This window comes from Pleurodeles waltl, chromosome 5 (genome assembly GCF_031143425.1).
Source record: "Pleurodeles waltl isolate 20211129_DDA chromosome 5, aPleWal1.hap1.20221129, whole genome shotgun sequence".
In the NCBI taxonomy this organism is placed as follows: Eukaryota; Metazoa; Chordata; class Amphibia; order Caudata; family Salamandridae; genus Pleurodeles; species Pleurodeles waltl.
This window is the reverse complement of record NC_090444.1, coordinates 1,709,768,942-1,709,789,359: the sequence shown is the minus strand read 5'-3', so window position 1 is coordinate 1,709,789,359 and position 20,418 is coordinate 1,709,768,942. Positions and strand designations below refer to the sequence as shown.

The 20,418-nt window shown below is 46.4% G+C and overlaps 1 protein-coding gene across 5 annotated transcripts in view; it reads right to left on the bottom strand.

Annotated features, from left to right (window-relative positions):
• Nucleotides 1-20,418, bottom strand: part of LOC138296693 (adhesion G protein-coupled receptor F5-like) — a 912,996-nt gene that overhangs the window by 513,822 nt on the left and 378,756 nt on the right. For all 5 annotated transcript variants that reach the window (XM_069236060.1, XM_069236064.1, XM_069236063.1 and 2 more), the window contains one exon: nt 12,707-13,171. In XM_069236060.1, coding sequence (XP_069092161.1) covers nt 12,707-13,171 — 465 coding nt within the window. The remainder of the gene's footprint in view (nt 1-12,706; nt 13,172-20,418) is intronic.

Genomic DNA, 20,418 nt, shown 5'->3' with positions numbered 1-20,418 from the left:
AGGTGGAAATTGAGATCACTGAGTAGAACTTAATAGATGAGTCGATGCCGAGGGGGTGATGAGGTTGGCGATGGCATGGCTGAATGCTTGGTGTGCTCCCGGGGGTCTGAATGCAAGGGTGCCTCACATTCAGGTTACCATCAGCCTGAAATCAGAAGTTGAGGTGCTCCATGAGGGATGTTGGGTCATCTTCAATGGTGATGCATTGGATGGTTTTCTTGAAGATGATGGCAATGCCCCCTCCATTTTGTTTGTGTTGTCTTGGTATATCATCTTCTAGACATCAGGGATGGCCGTGGCGATGCGGGAGTTTGAGAAGGGTGTTAGTCGTATTTCAGTGATGAAGGCGATATCCAGGTCGTGGGTCGTAATTGTAGGAAAGTACCATCTTTCTTGGCATGTTACCCCCAATTTTGCCTGTATGTCAGTATGTTTTTGCCTGTCTCACTGGGATTCTGCTGGTCAGGACCCCAGTGATCATACTTTATTGCCTAATGTGTGTGTTGTGTATAGTGTTTGACTGTGTCACTGAGGCTCTACTCAGAGACTCAGTGCTTATGCTCTCTCTGCTTTTAAATTTGTTACTATAGGCTAGTGACTTCATTTACCAATTTCAATTGGCACACTGGATCCCCCTTATAAGTCCCTAGTATAAGGTACCTAGGTACTCAGGGCATTGGGGTTCAAGGAGATCCATGTGGGCTGCATCATTTCTTTTTCCACCCATAAGGAGCTCAGACAAACCCTTCCACAGGCCTGTCATTGCAGCCTGCGTGAAATAGTGCACACACTATTTCACAGCCATTTTCACTTCACTTAAGTAACTTATAAGTCACCTATATGTCTAACCTTTGCTTGCTGATGGTTAGGTGCAAAGTTACTAAGTGTGAGGGCACCCTTGCACTAGCAAAGGTGCACCCACATAGTTCAGGGCCAATTACAGGGACTTGGTGAGTGCGAGGATGCCGTTACACGTGTGCACTACATATAGGTCAATACCTAAATGTAGCTTCACAATGGTAACTCTGAATATGGCCATGAAACATGTCTAAGATCATGGAATTGTCCTCCCCTTCCAAATCTGGTATTGGGGAGCCAATTCTATGCATCCAAGGGGCTCCACAATGGACCCCCAGTACTGCCAAACCAGGTCTCTGAGGCTTGCAATGAAGCTACTGCTGCTGCCACCTCCCAGACAGGGTTCTGCCCTCCTGGGGTCTGAGCAGCTCAGTCCCAGGACGGCAGAACAAATCATTTCCTCTTAGAGCAGGGCGTTACACCCTCTCCCTTTGGAAATTGGTGTTACAGGCTGAGCAGGGGTAGCCTCCCCCAGCCTCTGGAAATGCTTTGAAGGGCACAGATGCCACTACAAACCAGGCCAGCCTCCAACAGTAATGGTGTTCCAGATGTCCATGGCATGTTTTCATATGGAGCAGGCGTTTAGCAGGAAGCACTGAAGTGGGGCTTGGTTGTTTGTAGTCTTCTATGTGGGTGCAGTGTGGACGTTAGTGTGTGCAGGTGGGCCCGTGTTGCAGGAGAAACTGCAGTGTAGGTGGGGGAAGGTTCCTTTGGTTGAGCATGGGGAGGCCATCAAGCAGCTGTTGATGGGGTTTCCAACATTCAGTGCCTGGAGTTCCTTGGTGGTATATTGGTGGGGGGTGGGAGGTCAGATGTCCTGGTGCTGGGTCCAGTCTAGGCATTGACGGGTGCAAGCAGGCTTGCCTTTGGTGTGCCTTCAGCGCAACAGCTGCACATGCCCGCTAAGAATTATGGGCCATATTTATACTTTTTGACGCAAAACTGCGCTAACGCAGTTTTGCGTCAAAAAAATTAGCGCCGGCTAATGCCATTCTGAAGCACCATGCGGGCGCCGTATTTATTCAATGACGTTAGCCGGCGTTAGCCGCCGGCGCTGCCTGGTGTGCGTAGAAAAAAACGACGTACACCAGGCAGCGCCGGCGTAGGGGGATATGGGGCTTGGGCATCAAGAAATGGGGCAAGTCAGGTTGAGGCAATTTTTTCTCCTCAACCCGATTTGCGCCATTTTTTTCACTCCCAACCCCCATAGAAATTACTCCTGTCTTAGCAAAGACAGGAGTCATGCCCCCTTGCCCAATGGCCATGCCCAGGGGACTTATGTCCCCTGGGCATGGTCATTGGGCATAGTGGCATGTAGGGGGGCACAAATCAGGCCCCCCTATGCCACAAAAAAAATAAAAAAAAACACTTACCTGAACTTACCTTAATGTCCCTGGGATGGGTCCCTCCAGCCTTGGGTATCCTCCTGGGGTGGGCAAGGGTGACAGGGGGTGTCCCTGGGGGCATGGGAGGGCAACTCTGGGCTCCTTCAGAGCCCACAGGTCCCTTAACGCCTGCCTTTTGCAGGCGCTAAAAAACGGCGCAAAAGCGGCCGTACGTCATTTTTTTTGACCCACCCACTCCCGGGCGTGAATTTTGCCCGGGAGTATAAATCCGACGCACATGCCTCAGAGTCGATTTTTTAGATGGGAACGCCTACCTTGCATATAATTAACGCAAAGTAGGTGTCCACGCTAAAAAATGACGCTAACTCCATGGACTTTGGCGCTAGACGGGTCTAACGCCAAAGTATAAATATGGAGTTAGTTTTGCGTCAAAATTGCGTAAAAAAAAACGACGCAATTCCGGCGCAAACGGAGTATAAATATGCCCCTATATGTCTTGGAAGGTGAGAGGGGCCGGGGTGGTAGGTGGGAAGGTCGGAGGATGGGAGCGGCAGTGGCACAAAGGAGGTGCAATCAGATGCAATCAAGTTGAGGAATGTGGTGGAGCTGTTGCAACCAGGCTCAGGAATGCAGGCAGAGCTGTCACAATCCGGCTCAGGAATACGGGTGGAGATGTCCCAATCCAGCTCAGGAATGCGGGCGGAGCTCATTTCAATCAGGCTCAAGAATGCCTATCTCCAAATGAAATTATGTTCAAATCAAAGGCCTGAAGGGTGGCTGAGAGAGGAGACACATACAGGTTAAAGAGCGTCAGGCTCAAAGAAGAACTTTGTGGTACACTGCAAGTTAGGGAGAAGACATCTGACTGGAACTGGTTAAGAAGTACTCTGCATATGCTCAGTGAGGAAGGAAGACAACAATGCCAATGTCTGATCTGTAATACCTAGGTTCTGGAGGAGTTTAATCAGCAACAAGGAAGAGATGGTGTCAAAGGCCGCGGACTGGTCAAGATGAACCAAAGTCACAGCTTGCCCCTCATCCACCAGCTGCCTAATACAGTCAGTGCAGAGACCAAGGCAGTTTCGGCACCATAATGTTTACAGAATACGAACTGTGAATTGTCCAGCCACCCCTGCTCTTTGACAACCTTCCTAAAATGGTCGTTCAGATGTTTCTCAAGAAATCAGGCAGTAGTTTTTACAGTTCTTGTTATCCACATTATCCTATTTTAAAAGAGCCTTAATAATAGCTTCCTCCAATAATGTTGGTAACAGCATCCATTAATGATTTTATTCATCAAGTTCGTGAGGGGATGTGCAACAGTGCCAGCTACTATATGCACGATAGACTGACCACATGATTTCAAGGGTGAGTCTGACATAGAATTAAGAATTTGTTGTTTTATTTTATTCGGATTGATTGGTGGAAACACCATAAATACATTTGACTCATGATTCCCAGGTCTCTGAGACTCCAATGGTTCTGACACCAAGACCCCCTTAGTCATTTGAGGGCTGAAATTATTTTTATGTTTAGCAGGCTCCAGTCCCCCACAGATGTCAGTAATTTTACTTTGGAAAAAAGTGTTGAGTTGATCACAAAAAATCATGGAAGCCCTCTGGTCTGAACCAGGTGTTAAATAATGGTGCAAAGCAAGTTTTGCACCATTATTTAGCCCCTCCTCCCACCTGTGCATTATTTTAGCACGTGGATAAATATGGGGCTATAGGGTTAGCACCATTTTTTAGATGGGAACGCCTACCTTGTATCTCATTGACACAATGTAGGTTCACACATCTAAAAAATGGTGCAAACTCCAATATTTTGACATTAGACAGGTCTAATGTCAAAATATAAATATGGAATTAGTTTTGCGCCAAATTTGCTTAACAAAAATGACGCAAATTCGGGGCAAATGGGGTATAAATTTGCCCCTGAGGGGCATATTTATACTTTTTGGAGCAAAACTGCACTAACACAGTTTGCGCCGTTTCTGAGCATCAGCCGGGCACCATATTTATGGAATGGGACAAGCTGGTGCAAAGGGTGGGCTAGTGTAAAAAAAAAAATGACGTTAGCCGGGTGGGGCTGGCAGTATGGGAGAAGGGGGTTTTGCTCCAAAAAATGACGTTAGGCTGGTTAGAGCCAAAAAAGATTACTTTAACCAGCCTACCGTCATTTTTTGAGGCAAAACAATCCATATCGCATGAGTCCTGTCTTAGAAAAGACAGGAGTCATGCCCACCACCCCAATGGCCAACCCAGGGGACCAGTGTCCCCTGGGCATGCCTATTGCACCCTGTACCATGCAGGGGGCCCCAAGTTGGGCCCCCAATGGCACTTTAATAAGAAATAAAAATGACTTTCCTTTTCTTACCCTCCTTACTTGGGATGGGGTCCCCATCCTCTGGTGTCCCTCTGGTGTGGGTGGGAGTGATCCTGCGCTTGAGGAGGGCACCTGTGGACCCAGTCCATGGTGTTTAACCATGGAAATGGGTCCACTGATCCCTTAACGCCTGGTCTGACCCAGCTGATAAGTAATAGTGCAAAGCAAGCTTTGCACCATTATTTAGCCCCTCCTCCCACCCGTGTGTCATTTTAGCACAGGGAGATAAATAGGGGGCTATAGGGTTAGAACCATTTTTTTAGATGGGAACGCCTACCTTGCATCTCATTGACGAAAGGTAGGTTCATGCATCTAAAAAATGGTGCAAATTCCAATATTTTGATATTAGACAGGACTGATGTCAAAATATAAATATAGAATTAGATTTGCGCTGAATTTGCATAAAATAAAATTATGCAAATTCGGCGCAGATGGGGTATAAATATGCCCCTAAGTTTCTTGAATTTCTGCATGAGCCTCTCGTAAAAAGTATGCACTGACTTCTTTGGTTCCTATTAAGTTCTCAAGATTTTCACTGAATTCCTTCTCAGGCACTCTTTTCTTCAAATGCGCAATTACATGTCAGTATTCATTAGTGTAGGAAGTTGGCTCTGTATAGACTATCTCAAACTGAGAGATAGTGTGCACAGAGTCCAAGGGTTCCCCTTAGAGGTTGATAGTGGCAAAATTAGATCATTCTAATGCTCTATTTTGTGTGGTCGAGCAGTAGGCTTATCAGAGGGTAGTATTAAGCATTTGTTGTACACACACAGGCAATACATGAGGAACACATACTCAAAGACTTAACTCCAGGCCAATAGTTTTTTTCATAGAAAAATATATTTTCTTAATTTATTTTAGAACTACAAGATTCAAGATTTGAAGTAAACACATAAAATGCAAGGTACCCCACACAGGTAAGGAAGGAACTTTGTATTAAAGCAGTAGTACACACAGTATAGGTTAAAATGGCAATAAGCTATTTTAAAAGTGGACACAGTGCAGAAACCAACAGTTCCTGGGGGAAATAAATAAGGTTAAGTTTCTGAGGTAAGTAAAGCACTTACAAGTTGAGTTTCCTGGGCATAGGCAGCCCACTGTTGGGGGTTCAAGGCAACCCCAAAGTCACTGCACCAGCAACACAGGGCTGGTCAGGTGCAGAGGTCAAAAGAGGGCCCAAAACACATAGGCGCTAATGGAGAACAGGGGTGCTCCGGTTCCAGTCTGCCAACAGGTAAGTACCTGCGTCTTCTAAGGACAGACCAGGGGAGATTTGTAGTGCACTGGGGGGGACACAAACAGGCACACAAAACACACCCTCAGCGGCACAGAGGCGGCCGGGTGCAGTGTGCTTAGCAGGCGTTGCGTTTTCAATAGAAATCAATGGAGGGACCCAGGGGTCTCTCTAGCGAAGCAGGCAGGGCACAGCGGGCTTCTTGGGCCAGCCACCAACTGGGCTAGGCAGAGGGTCACCTGATGGTCACTCCTGCACTGGAGTTCGGTTCCTTTTGGTCCTGGGGGCTGCGGGTGCAGTGCTTGGTCCAGGCGTCAGGTTCTTTGTTCCAGGCAGTCGCTGTCAGGGGGAGCCTCTGGATCCTCTCTGCATGCATCGCTGTGGGGGTGCAGGGGGGTCGTCTCAGGTTACTCACGAGGTCACAGTTGCCTGGGAGTCCTCTCTGCAGTGTTGGTTCTCTGGAGCTCAACCCGGGGGCATCGGGTGCAGAGTGTGAAGTCTCATGCTTCCGGCGGGAAGATTGAGTTCTTTGGAAGTTGCTAAAAAGTTGCAAAGTTGTTGCTGTTTCTGAAGTGGCGCTGTTCTCTGGAGTTTCTTGGTCCTTCGTGTTCAGGGCAGTCTCTGAGGCTTCAGAGGTCACTGGTCCCTGTCGGATGCGTCAATGAGCAGGTTCTTTGAGTATGGAGACAGGCCAGTAGGGCTGGGGCCAAGTCAGTTGTTGTCTCCGTCTTCTCTGAAGGGCTTTCAGGTCAGCAGCCCTTCTTCTTTGTGTAGGTTGCAGGAATCTGATTTCAAGGGTTTTGGGTCACCTATAAATACTGAATTTAGGGGGGTGTTTTAGGTCAGGAAGGCAGTAGCCAATGGCTACTGTCCTGGAGAGTGGCTACACCCTCTTTGTGCCTCCTCCCTGAGGGGAGGGGGCCACATCCCTATTCCTATTGGGGGAATCCTCCAAAACCAAGACGGAGGATTTCTAAAGGCAGGGGTCACCTCAGCTCAGGGCACCTTAGGGGCTGTCCTGACTGGTGGGTGACTCCTCCTTGTTTTTCTCATTATCTCCTCCAGCCTTGCCGCCAAAAGTGGGGGCAGTGGCCGGAGGGGCAGGTATCTCCACTAGCTGGGATGCCCTGGGGTGCTGTAACAAAAGCATGAGCCTTTGAGGCTCACCGCCAGGTGTTACAGTTCCTGCAGGGGGAGGTGAGAAGCACCTCCACCCAGTGCAGGCTTTGTTTCTGTCCTCAGAGAACACAAAGGCTCTCACCCCAGGTGGGCAGAAACTCGTCTCAGTGGCAGGCTGGCACAGACCAGTCAGTCCTGCATTGAAGGATTGGGTAAAATACAGGGGGCATCTTCTAAGATGCCCTCTGTGTGCCTTTTGCAATAAATCCAGCACTGGCATCAGTGTGCCTTTATTATTCTGAGCAGTTTGATACCAAACTTCCCAGTACTCAGTGTAGCCATTATGGAGCTGTGGAGTTCGTTTTGACAAACTCCCAGACCATATACTTAATATGGTAACACTGGACTTACAATGTCTAAGAATAGACTTAGACACTGTAGGAGCATATTGCTCATGCAGCTATGCTATGCTCTCACCTGTGGTATAGTGCACCCTGCCTCAGGGCTGTAAGGCCTGCTAGAGGGGTGACTTACCTATACCACAGGCAGTATTATGCATGCATGGCATCCTGAGGGGGATGCCATGTCGACTTTGCCTTTTTCTCCACAGCAACACACACAATCTATGTGTTAGGTGAGGGGTCCCTTAGGGTGACACAACACATGCGGCAGCACTTAGGGACCTTCCATGGTCACAGGGCCCTTGGTACCACTGGTACCTCTTACAAGGGACTTATCTGTGTGCCAATTGTGGAACAATGGTGCATTTTTAAGTGAAAGAACACTGGTGTTGGGGCCTGGTTAGCGGGGTCCCAGCACACTTCTCAGTCAAGTCAGCATCAATATCAGGCAAAAAGTGGGGGGTAACTGCAACAGGGAGCCATTTTCCTACAATTAGCTAGTTCCTTAGAAAAAGCATTTTTAGGTGCAACCCTAGCTCATTCTTCAGTATGCGGTCATCACATTTCACTCTACCCACGAATCACAAGGAACTACAATTGTGAATATTGAATTCAAAATTAGTCCATAACATCCGCTATATGCTTGTCAGTATATGCATTCCTTTGAACACTTCTCTGGTTCCTCTTGCGATGCAAAACATTTGTGCTAATAGCAAAGATCAACCCTTGTCCATAGTACATGCACAAAATGTCCTCTATGCACTTCCCTCAACAGAAATTCGAAAACAGTTCCTGTCTCAGCTTCCAAATCACTTGCTGTACCCCTTGTCTCACCTTCAGTCTCCTTCACTTTCTTTTTATTTGCAGTCTCTCTTCCAACTTTCTCCATAATTATTCAAACCATTCCATTATCATGTTTTTTTCAATTCAATTTCTAATATTACTTCTTAGAGTGTTTAAGCCCATTTCTTTAATTTCATCATGTGTCAAATCCATTTGATAAATTTTATCTCACATTTTACAATCTACTGATGTCCACCTCACATTCATCAGCTAAATTCTGGCTGTTTTTTCACTCAAATATCTCAATTCATCAACATTACATGTTTACAGCCTGTTTAAATCAATGTTTCCCTGTAACATATCACCAAATTTGATTTTCAAATGACGTTAATAGTTCCAGAAGGGTCTTTGACCACAACTGTCCTAATAGGTGGATCGACTTTAACCTGAAGAACAGTTTAGGTACCCCTACTGGTACTAGGTAATGATATCATTACAGTCTCAATTGATGCACTCAGTTCCACAGCCGTTGGAGCTTGCACTGAGGTGCAATCTCCTCCTGCTCCCAAATATATACAGAACTATTTAACCCAGTTCTTCTGCCAGTATATGGAGGAGGTCTACAATCCAAGAGATTATTAAAAAAATAATCTTCCTGATCAGAATTCACTGTCCTACTTAACTCCTTCATTTGCCTTGTTTTGATCATTTGTTTCCTTAAGTATGGCAGAATAGGCTCACTTAGTTTCTTGCCACTGCCCAAATCAACCCTTCTCTTGCTTTGACATTTTCTTTCTTTCCTTCTCTGTAGCCATTCATTCCCATTCATTTAGCGCCTCAAACTGTATAGATCTGGGCATTCGCTTCATACCAATCATTATTTGTCTAAGGAAATCCAGTGTTGTAATGTTAAAAGTATCCTCTAAAGAAAACTGTAGGTCTTTATCAGAAGCAGTATATTTGTGCCACACAGAAATCCAGGTACAAGTATAGAACCCAATGTCCACTATCATTCGTGTACAGGCATTCCCTCTGCGTCTTCGGTTTCTTCAGTACATTCCCCATCATTCTCACTTAAAATGATCTCAAAATCCCAACAAGTGAAAAACCAATCCCGGTCTGGCTCTGTCAAATGTCAGCCTATCCTTACACGGCTCTGTAAGCAACTAGCCAACGGCTGCACAGCTGTGTGGTGATGTATCACCAATTCTATTGTGGTCTCCTAGCTGACAAATCAATCAAAGCGCAAGTTCTCAGTGAATAAGGAAAATAATTGTAAAACCTCGCTAACTGAACATAAACTAAACAAACCCTTGTCACCTTAGCCTAAACAAGAATGTCAGTAAGTTCAGACAATCAAACCTTGACACAATAGTAAAATAGCAACTGTACTGTTTCACTGTATCATTTTAAAATCTCAGTTAACACTAGGTAAATTATCTTCCAGCAGCAATCCACCCTGGCCAATGCACTTCCTCCTGTGTACTGAGGAGCAAAGTAAATCAACCTAGATTACACACAGAATTCTAATTCTAGATGCTGATCTCCGGACCAGCTGTCCAACTGCCCTGGAGGTACAAGCGGGGATGTGAAGGTTCGGCAGAGGCCAAACCACCACACTCATAATGTGGCAGTATTCACCCTTGGCAGTGAGACCGCTACCACGGCCCTGGCAGTCTTTGAACCGCCAGGATCGGAATGAGGGTCTACATTTTTATTATGTTTGTTCTCCATCTCGATCAAAATAAGATTGTTCAATTTGGCAAAGGTGGCATGACGTTTCTAAATTGCAGAGCTGGCTGTTTCCACATGAGTGGCACAGAAATGTGTGAATTATTTATATTGGTAACTGTTTTGAAAATTGACAAAATAAAGCACATAAATGATTCGTGCCATCCCTATCAGCAGTTTCTGAGCTCCTCGAAACCTTTGACTATTAAGAGTGAAAGAAGCTATAAATTAGTCTTTCCACCCAGTAATCTTAAGGGACTAGACAAACCCCCTTTGCCCAGTTTTTCCAAGCCCTGCCTAGTGGAGGCATAATCATACTTTTTGGTGTGCACTGCTGTAGCTAGGGAACCTGTCTACTGGCCTCCTTAATTAAATGATGTCCCTAGATCATACCCTTCATGTATAAGATGTTCATAAATATTTTTGAATGTATAAGAGGTTCATAAACATTATGAGTATGACTTTTGCAACAACTGATTGTAAACATTGGAATGTGTGGACAGTAAATGCTTAGGGTTACCCATGGCTACTCTCACACATTTTACTTTGTAAAGATTATAGTTGTAAGATGGAGGCATCCAACAGAACACAACCTTGCCTCATCTTTCTCTCTGCTGTTTTTTTAATTTTAGGGCTGGCCTGAAGAGATACACAAGGTTTTGAACCCTGGATGGTGTTCCTGGCTGGGCATTTATAATTACTGCTGCAATGCTTTCTGAGCAGACACATTTTGCAGACTGCTTTCAGAGAGGGAATACTGTGACCCTGGATGATCATCTTGATCCATTAAAACTGGATGATGCACTGATGCTTTCTTAGAGTGAGGCGTTTGCTAAAAGCCTGAACTGAGACAAATACATGGGGGTTGCCTTCCTGCACCTGCTTGAACACTGCTGCTGTTAGTGCTTCCGGAATGTGAATCTAAGTGCTGTCAATTTCATATTGCCTACGAACATCCTGGAGGGCTCCTGTTAAAGGCCCTCTGACTTGCCCTACTACTGCGGTCACCACCTGCAGCCAACCAAAGGAGCCCAGAGCCTGAGGCACTGCACCTTGTAGTTCTCACTGCCCCTCAGATGATATTGATTGAGGGTGCACCATGACATCAAAGAGCACCTGAGATGAATCGTCACTCTGTATGGTGGTTAGGCTGGTTCACTAAACTAACTTCTTCATTAATCCTGCTGTGTTTGGGTGGTTGAAGGCCAGTTAAAAACATTACTCACATTGAGAGAGGCTTTAGACTCAGAAGAGACATTCCACACCTATGGCCTCGGAGCTTTTCTATTGATAAAATCTACACATGGGCATCAGAGTTAAGGTTATCAACTAAAAGGGGCGGAGCCAAACGAATCTGAATGGAGATGACTCCACCTCCACCATATGCCTAAACGGTTTAGGAGTCATTGCCATCATGGGAAAAGGCTAATACCTCCTCTTGCAAAAATCTAAATAATTGGTTGTGTTATTCATTTTGAATCACTCATAGGCATGAATATATATCTTACATAATAAGTGATTTCATAAATGTAAATGTACATGAACAGGCTGAAGACATTGATGGAATTAGGAAAATGCATCAAAGAACATTACATTTGTGTTGTGGGTAATACATGAGATGAATGGCAAGCAATAACTTGGCAGTGACGGACAAACTAAAGGCACCAGGTCAGAAATAGCAGGAAAACAAGTTTCTTTCAGATTGAGGCTCTGGCTGACAATAGCATAAACAACAAGTGATGGACGGAATGCCGAACATTGTCAAACACTCATCCCCAGTCATAGATCTGGGTTTAATCCATCGTTCTTTTGCTCACCATGCCACCCCAGTTTGGACCCAGCCATATGCAAATCAGTCTTGACCCTGTTCCTCATGGGAACAGTCCAGACCGAACTGCCAAGCCAGGTCCTCACTGGACCGGAAACAAGCATCCTGGGACCTGTTTCGCGGTCTCACCCCTCATCAGCCAGGCTAGCTTGAATCCAGTGGCATGGGAAGCACGGAACCCACGTCTGGGCATACCCTTCCCACTTAGGGCGACAAAGCAAAAACAACAAGTGATGGACGGAATGCTGAACATTGTCAAACACTCACCCCCAGTCATAGATCTGGGTTTAATCCATCGTTCTTTTGCTCACCATGCCACCCCAGTTTGGACCCAGCCATATGCAAATCAGTCTTGACCCTGTTCCTCATGGGAACAGTCCAGACAATAGTCATCAGATGAATGAGACAGATGTACAGTGCTAGCCCAATAATACACGGGATGGGGCAAGATTTTTGCAGTGAACGTTTGGAGAGTGTGTGTGTGTGTGTGTGTGTGATTTAAATAGTCCTCCTATTGTTTAACAAATACATGGTAGCAAGAAAAGCACCCTACAATAATAGTGTAAGAATCCTGAAATACATGTATAATATATTTAACACTCCTACATTTTCAACAATAGCTTGGCACTTAAGAGTAACCAGCAGCTGCTTCAGGATTTCTCCCTTAGGGGATATTTTAGGCATAACCATATGAAGGTTTTCCATGTCAGCTGAACTCCACATTTGAACTTGCCTGCACCATGAAGGAAGGCCCAAGATAACGGGTGTGCATTACCTAACGTCGAGCACAACAGAATGCAGCAGGAAGGCTGCGGACCTTAAGACATGCTTACTTCATAAATTGGAAAAAACTACAAGAGGATGGCGGCAAAAACGTGTGAGTTTCATAAGCTTTGCAACACCCAAATAACAGAAAAAGACTTCATAGCAAATTATATTTTTTGAAAAAAGAGTGTTTTCGGTTATTTGTTCAACCTAGATAGTACAATTTATAACAAATTCTAACAATTTCTTTACATACCTTTTGGCACTGTTGTTGTCGGTTTCGCAGTTGTTATACTTGTTACTAGTGTCACTGTTACCGGTGTTCTGGAGGTTGTTGTCGGCTTCATAGTTGGTATGGTAAATGGTGTTGCGGAGGTGACTGTTGTTACTGGTGTTGTAGTGGTCACTGTTGTTACTGGTGTTGTAGTGGTCACTGTTGTTGGTTTTGTAGTTGTTACGGTTGCTTCTGGTGGTGTTCTGGTTACTGTTGTTATTGGTGTTGTATTGGCCACTGTTGTAACTGGCGTAGTATTTTTCATTGTTGTTATTGGAGTTGTAGCAGGCACTGGTTGACAATACGCACCCTCTGGAGGATATGAGTCGATGCAGTCACAGCCATTTGGTGAGCTGGAACAGTTGGGCCTTGCGACACAAGTGTCCGAGGGCCAGTAGTAGCCATCTTCGCATGAACAGTGAACAGTAGTCGCATTTAGGGAGCACGCTGTAAAAAAAAAAAAAAAAAAAAAAAGGGTTATGCAAGTTATGCCAAGGATATCTGCTATGTTTTTGATATTCCAAATTACTAGGGTCAGCTGCTCAACTATGTTTCTAGTATGTCGAACATTGCATTAAAATGTGAGATTCTATTATCTGAAGATACACTCAATATTTGATCTATTCCTCTCTCAAATGGAATCTGTGTCAACAAGCTTGTCATTATGTGCATTGTTTTTACTCTTTGTTTTATTTATGATTCGAGGACACTTTTTCACGTGAAACCGATTTGCTCTCATCAGAGGGTACAACTGGGAGAAGCTTGGTACTCCTGAAGCAGCAAAGAGAACATTATTTGGTGTGACCTACGTCCGGTAGAGTGGAAAATCCTCGGTCATGTCTTTCTACAGTCTTACAGTCCGCTGTTTAACGCAATGCCAGAGATTAAAGGCCCTCTGCTCAAATTCTACCGTCTTTAACTAAGCAGACAACCCTTTGGAACCTGTATACCGCGAGGCAGAGGGATTTACGGAACATGCCACACAAAAAAGGTCAGAACGTTCTAAATGAAGTGAAGAGAACGAGAAACATTGAAATAAAGGAGGACAAGGCCTGCCCCATTCATTTAAACCCTCTGCTTGTAGCATATGGGCTTTTAACGGCTTTGAGCCCAGTTTATCGACCTGAGCCACATGCAAAGGCATATAACAAGGAGGGCCTGTAACAAGGGGGGTGACTTTAATAACCTACTGTTGTGTGTTCCATCAATCAATCAATCAGAACACTACTAAAGTGCACTACTCACCCGTTAGGGTCTCAAGGCGCTGGGGAGGGGGACGCTACTGGTCGAAGAGCCACGTCTTGAGGCGTTTCCTGAATGTCAGGAGGTCCTGGGACTGGCGTAGGTGGAGCGGTAGGGAGTTCCAGCTCTTGGCGGCGAGGTGAGAAAAGGATCTTCCTCCGGCAGTGGTGCTGCGGATGCGGGAGACGGTGGCGAGGCTGGCGGAGCGGAGATGGCGGGTGGGGGCGTGGAAGGTGAGTCTGTCGTTGAGGTAAACTGGACCTGTGTTGTGGAGAGCTTTGTGTGCGTGGGTCAGGAGCTTGAAGGCGATCCTCTTCGAAACAGGTAGCCAGTGCAGGTCTCTGAGGTGGGGGGAGATGTGGTTGTGGCGTGGGACATCAAGGATGAGGCGGATGCGTTCTGTATTCTTTGCAGTTTTGTTTGCAGCTTGGCCGTTGTCCCTGCGTATAAAGCGTTGCCGTAGTCCAATCTGCTGCTGACCAGGGCGTTGGTGACAGATTTCCTGGTCTCGACGGGAATTCACTTGAAGATTTTGCGGAGCATGCGGAGAGTGTTGTAGCAGGAGGAGGTGATTGCGTTGACCTGCTGAGTCATGCTGAGAGTGGAGTCCAAGATGAAGCCCAGGTTGCATGTGTGGGTGGTGGGCCAGGGGGCGGTACCTAGGGAGCTGGGCCACCAAGAGTCATTAAATGCTGAGGGGTCGGAGCCGAAGATGAGGATCTCAGTTTTGTCGGTGTTTAGCTTGAGGCGACTCGATTCCACCCAGCTGGAGATGGCGTGGAGTCCGTTGTGGAGGTTGTTTTTTGCAGTGGTAGGGTCTTTCGTGAGGGAGAGGATCAGCTGGGTGTCTTCTGCGTAGGACACTATGTTGATGTGGTGGGACCATGCGATGTTGGCGAGAGGGGCCATGTAAACGTTGGGCATTTGGGCTGAGGGATGATCCGTGGGGGACGCCACAGATGATCTTGGAGGCCTCTGACAGGAACGGTGGAACGCGGATTCTCTGGGTTCTGCAGGAGAGGAAGGACAAGATCCAGTTGAGTGCCTTGTCACGGATTCTGGCGTTGTGGAGTACTGTACAGAGGGTGTGATGGCATACTGTGTTGAAGGCTGCGGAGAGGTCCAGGAGCATGAGTGCTGCGGTTTCGCCTTCGTCAAGCATGGTCCTGATGTCATCCGTGGCAGCGATGAGTGCGGTCTCGGTGCTGTGATGTTTTCGGAATCCGGATTGGGAGGTGTCGATCGCCTTGCTGTCTTCCAAGAAACGGGAAAGTTGGGCGTTGACGACTTTTTCAATGACGTTGGCTGGGAAGGGGAGGAGGGAGATCGGTCGGTAGTTCTTCGGGTCATCTGGGTCTGCCTTGGGCTTCTTCAGTAGGGCGTTGACTTCCGTGTGTTTCCAGATTTCTGGGAAGGTGGCTGACTCAAAAGAGCTTTTGATGGTGTTGCAGAGGTGGGGTGCGATGATGTTGCTTGCTTTATTGAAGATGTGGTGAGGGCAGGGGTCCGATGGGGATCCGGAGTGGATGGAGGCCATGGTGTTGGTGATGTCTTCTTTGTTGACGAGGGTCCAGGTGTGAAGGAGGTTGGTGTTGCTCTGGGCGTTGGGTTCGTGGGGGTCTGTGCTCGGTCGTTGGGTCTTGGGGTTGAAGCTGTTTTGGATTTCTTCTATCTTGCAGTGGAAATGGGTGGCAAGGGCGTTGCAGAACTGCTGCGAGGGTGGGGGTTCATTGGAGAAGGTCCTGGGGTTTCTGAGCTCTTTGACGATGCCGAAGAGTTCTTTACTGTTGTAAGCATTTTTGTCTATGCGGTTTTTGAAGTGGGTCCTTTTGGTGGTGCGAATCAGCTGGTGATGCTTGCGGATGGACTTCTTGAGTGCGATGAGGTGGGGTTTGGTAGGATCCTGGCGCCAGGTCTTCTCCCTTTCTCCCTTTCTCCCTTCAGCTTTAGTGGAAACTGCAAGTGGAACACACAAAATATCTGTACATCTGGCAGTGCATGAGTTGGACAATCCTTCTAAAAAGTACTGCTAGTTGTTCATGGGACACCAAAACAAAATACTCTTGGGAGTTCACTGCCACGGTTCCTTTCTTTCTCAGTCTTAACATTTACGGGATAGCGTTTTCAAATTTCTTATAGTTTAACTAATCATTATTTCTTTATTGAGTTTTAAACACATTATTACAAGCATACTTCTCAATGTGAAATTCAAACTGAAAAGCTACATACTGCAGAGCAGGACACATACGAATAACACTCAAACATTTTTCCAAAGACGAGTATAAGAAAACATATCTCTCTTATTATCAGTATCCAACATAAGTATAGTAGTGAATATGAAGGGTACAGGAGAACACAATTTTAGAAGCTATGTATTGGCTTCCCATTGATCAACACCAATCCCAGTATGACTTGCCGTCCGTGGAATAACAAAGAATGGTATTAACATAACGCACTTTACACCCAAACATTATGATAAAACCATGACTCTATATGGAATCATAGATATGTGACAGTCAACCTATTATTCTTTCTTGTCCCACTGCTGTTCCCATGTCACACATCTGGTCATTGAGAGTAGGTGGTTGACATTGCTTCCATTGCTGTAACGTGCATACTTTTTGCTACTGCCATGCTTTATTTAGCCATCTTATCTTATGGTTGGAGAGTTCCAAAAGGTCCAGGTTGTCCTGTAACAAAACCAGTGCAGGGGAAAAGGCTAATGGGGCATCATTTGAAGCATTTACAGTGCTGGGCACTTTTTGCCAGAACATGTGCAATGATCCACACGACCACAGTAGGTGCAACATATCCCCTCCTGTTTCACCACATCTCTAACAGTCCGCCTTTTGGGAGACTTTAGCAAATTGCAGTCCTTGAGGAGTCCAGTGGCAGTCACACAGCAGCTTAAAGTAGCTAAATCTTTGTATTGATTTAGGCAGACCTCGATCATGAGTCACCAGTAGCATGTTCCATTCTTATTCCGAGTATTCCTTGTCAAGAGTTGTCTATCACAATTCTTTTAGTTTTTTTCTCAGGTACCTGGAGTGGAATTCCTCAATTAGAATATTGTATAACCCTTGAAACTGTTGCAGGTTTGGAAGTACAAGGCCAGTAATAGGGGGAGCTCCGAGCAGAGACAGTCTTGTAACTGCATATATCGCTAGTGTTGCTTTGCATCAAGATGACATTCTAACTGAAGTTCACCAAATGTTTTTACGACGGTGCAGTGTGTAGTTTTGAAATTCTTAAGCAAGCTCTGTAGGATCCACAAATAGAATCCTTAATCAGCTTGACAATATGCTGCAAAGTAGGTTTGGAGAAGGGGACGGAAAACATTCCAAAAATATAGTTGAATCTGGGGGCAGTAACCATCTTAAACATACTATGCCACAGACTCCTAAGTTCAGGACCCACCACTTGGCGACGTCAGAATATGTCTTATCAATTGTTCTTTCAACTGTCTTACCCTCTTGGAAACATTAAAGGTCTGCCTGCCTGATTTATAGATGTACAGGCTTTTAGTGTGTCAGTGATAGAGAGTAGGTTTCAAATGGTCAGTTTTCAATGCCTTTTACACTGGCAAAACCTGGCAGTAAGGGGGTAGTGAAAACTGTAAAATGATGCCACACTTCTATGGTGTGGTGGTTGTTAGTTCTTGTACTTTCAAAAACAAAATGAAATCCGGCTTTTTAGTCTCTTGTGAGAAATACACGGAGCTGGACATCTTGCGGCCACGATTTTGGTATGTCCATGTCGCTTGGCTGCTTGGAGGATCTACCTTATATTGTTATGATGTAATAGGTATGCAAAATAGGTTTTGAGTAGTCAAGTTCCTGACCCGGGTTCTGTACTCCCTTAGGAACTTCAATAGTTGCTCGATTGTGATGCTGAGGAGATTCAGGAGCCACTCTCCCAGGTGTCTTCCATATTATCTCCCTCCTTTTTTAAAAGCACAACAAAGATGCAGATATTCTCTCTGCAGACACAGACTTCCGTAGAAAACAATTTCTGTTGGAGAACCCACAACTCAATTCCAAATTTGGGGTTAATAGTAGTCTCTTGCCTGTAGATCTATTACTCTGTGGTCCACTTCCTTCTTGAAACCAGACAATTCAGTGTGGATAGTTTTAACTACCTCATTTATGTATATTGTTGCATGTTCCACCACCTGCATTGTGAGTTTGATCAACTTGAGTACACTCATAAACATGTCCTGGGAAGACGGTCAGGCATAAGAGTCTAAAGGCTTCAGACTTTCAAGTCTTACTCATGGAAAGGTAGCTGGAATACTAATTCTGTGGTTTAGGAAGTTAAAATGTAATTTTTGTTAGAAGTTCATTACCCCATGATGACATGCTGAGGTAAATTGGGAAGAAAGCTACAAATTCACTACTGGAGACGTGCAGGGCTGTATGGCACTGAATATTGTTTCTGGTCACTTGTTGTAGGAGGCTGGACTGGCTTATATTGGGTACCTGGTGGTACTTACACCTTGTGCCAGGTCCAGTTATCCCTTATTAGTAGATTAGTAGTGTTCTAGCAGCTTAGGCTGATAGAGGTAGCTATAGCAGAGCAGCTTAGGCTGGGAGACATGCAAAGCTCCTACTATACCACTTATATCATATAGCACTATATCATAAGAATCACAATACTCAGAGTTACTAAAAATAAAGTTAGTTTATTTAATGACAATGTGCCAAAAAGATCACAGAGGATATAGGCGGTCATTCCAACCGCGGCGGGCGGCGGTCGCCGCCCGCCATGCGGTTACCGCCGAATGACCGCTCTGCGCTCTGCGCTCTGCGCTCTGCCAGAAGGCCGCCCGCCGGCCCAGCGTTAAAGCCCCTTCAACAATGAAGCCGGCTCCAAATGGAGCCGGCGGAGTTGAAGGGGTGCGACGGGTGCAGTGGCACCCGTCGCGATTTTCAGTGTCTGCTTTGCAGACACTGAAAATCTTTATGGGGCCCTGTCAGGGGGCCCCTGCACTGCCCATGCCAGTGGCATGGGCAGTGCAGGGGCCCCACGACACCTGTTCCCGCCATCCTGTTCCTGGCGGTAATTACCGCCAGGAACAGGATGGCGGGAAGGGGGTCGGAATCCCCATGGCGGCGCTGCAAGCAGCGCCGCCATGGCGGATTCCCTGGGCCAGGGGTAAACCGGCGGGAAACCGCCGGTTGCCCTTTTCTGACCGCGGCTTTACCGCCGCGGTCAGAATGGCCCAGGAAGCACCGCCAGCCTGTTGGCGGTGCTTCCGCGGTCCCCGGCCCTGGCGGTCATGGACCGCCAGGGTCGGAATGACCCCCATAATCTCTTAGGAGGTAAGTAAAATACACAAAATATACACACAAATCAAAATCAGGTAAGTAAACAGTTAGAAAAGTAGTGCAAACACTGTAGAATACAATAGGATGCAATAGGCCTTGGGGCAACACAAACCATATACTAAGAAAGTGGAATGCAAACCACTTAGGGATCCCTGGCCTAGTGCAGTGTGTAGAGGGTCGCTGGGAGTGTAAGAAAACACTATGGGTGTTCAAGATACCCCACCCCAAGACCCTGAAAAGTAGGAGTAAAGTTACCGTACTTCCCCAGAAACACACTTAAGTTGTGATAGGAGATTCTGTAAAGACCACAACTGACTGCAAAGCACTGAAGATGTATTCACGGACCTGAGGACCTGTAAGGGAAGGGGACCAAGTCCAAGAGTCACAAAAGTGTCCAGGGGGGCCAGGAGCCCACGAAGCCCCAGATGAAGGTGCAAAATGGCTGCCTCTGGGTGGAAGAAGCTGAAGATTCTGGAACAACGGAAGATGCCAGGAACTTCTCCTTCGCACAGAAGATGTCCCGCGGTGTGCTGGAGGATGCGAAGTTGATTTCACGCAGAAGGACCGCAAACAAGCCTTGCTAGCTGCAAAGGTCATGGTTAAAGAAAAACGGGTGTTGCCCGGGCCCAGGAAGAACCAGGAGGTCGCCACTTGGACGAGGAGACAGAGAGGGCGCTCAGCAACATAGAGAGCCCACGCAGAAGCAGGCAGCACCCTCAGAAGTACTTGAACACAGGTTCAAGAAAACTGAGCACAGCGGTTGTCTCAACACTACAAAGGAGGGTCCCACGAAACCAGAGATCAACTCAGCGAGTTGAGCAATGCAGGACAGAGTGCTGGGGACCTAAGCTGTGCTGTGCACAAAGGAATCCTTGCAAGAGTGCACAGAAGCCCTGGCAGCTGCAGTTCGCGCAGTACACAGGATTACTGTCTGGCATGGGGAGGCAAGGACTTACCTCCCCCAAATTTGGACAGAAAGACCACTGGATTGTCGGGGCCACTTGGATCCCGCTCCTGTGTTCCAGGGACCATGTTCGTCATGATGAGAGGTGACCAGTGAAGCAGAAGTTTGGTGCCTGAGGTAGCAGGGGGAAGACTCAGTCAACCCACAGGGGATTTCTTCTT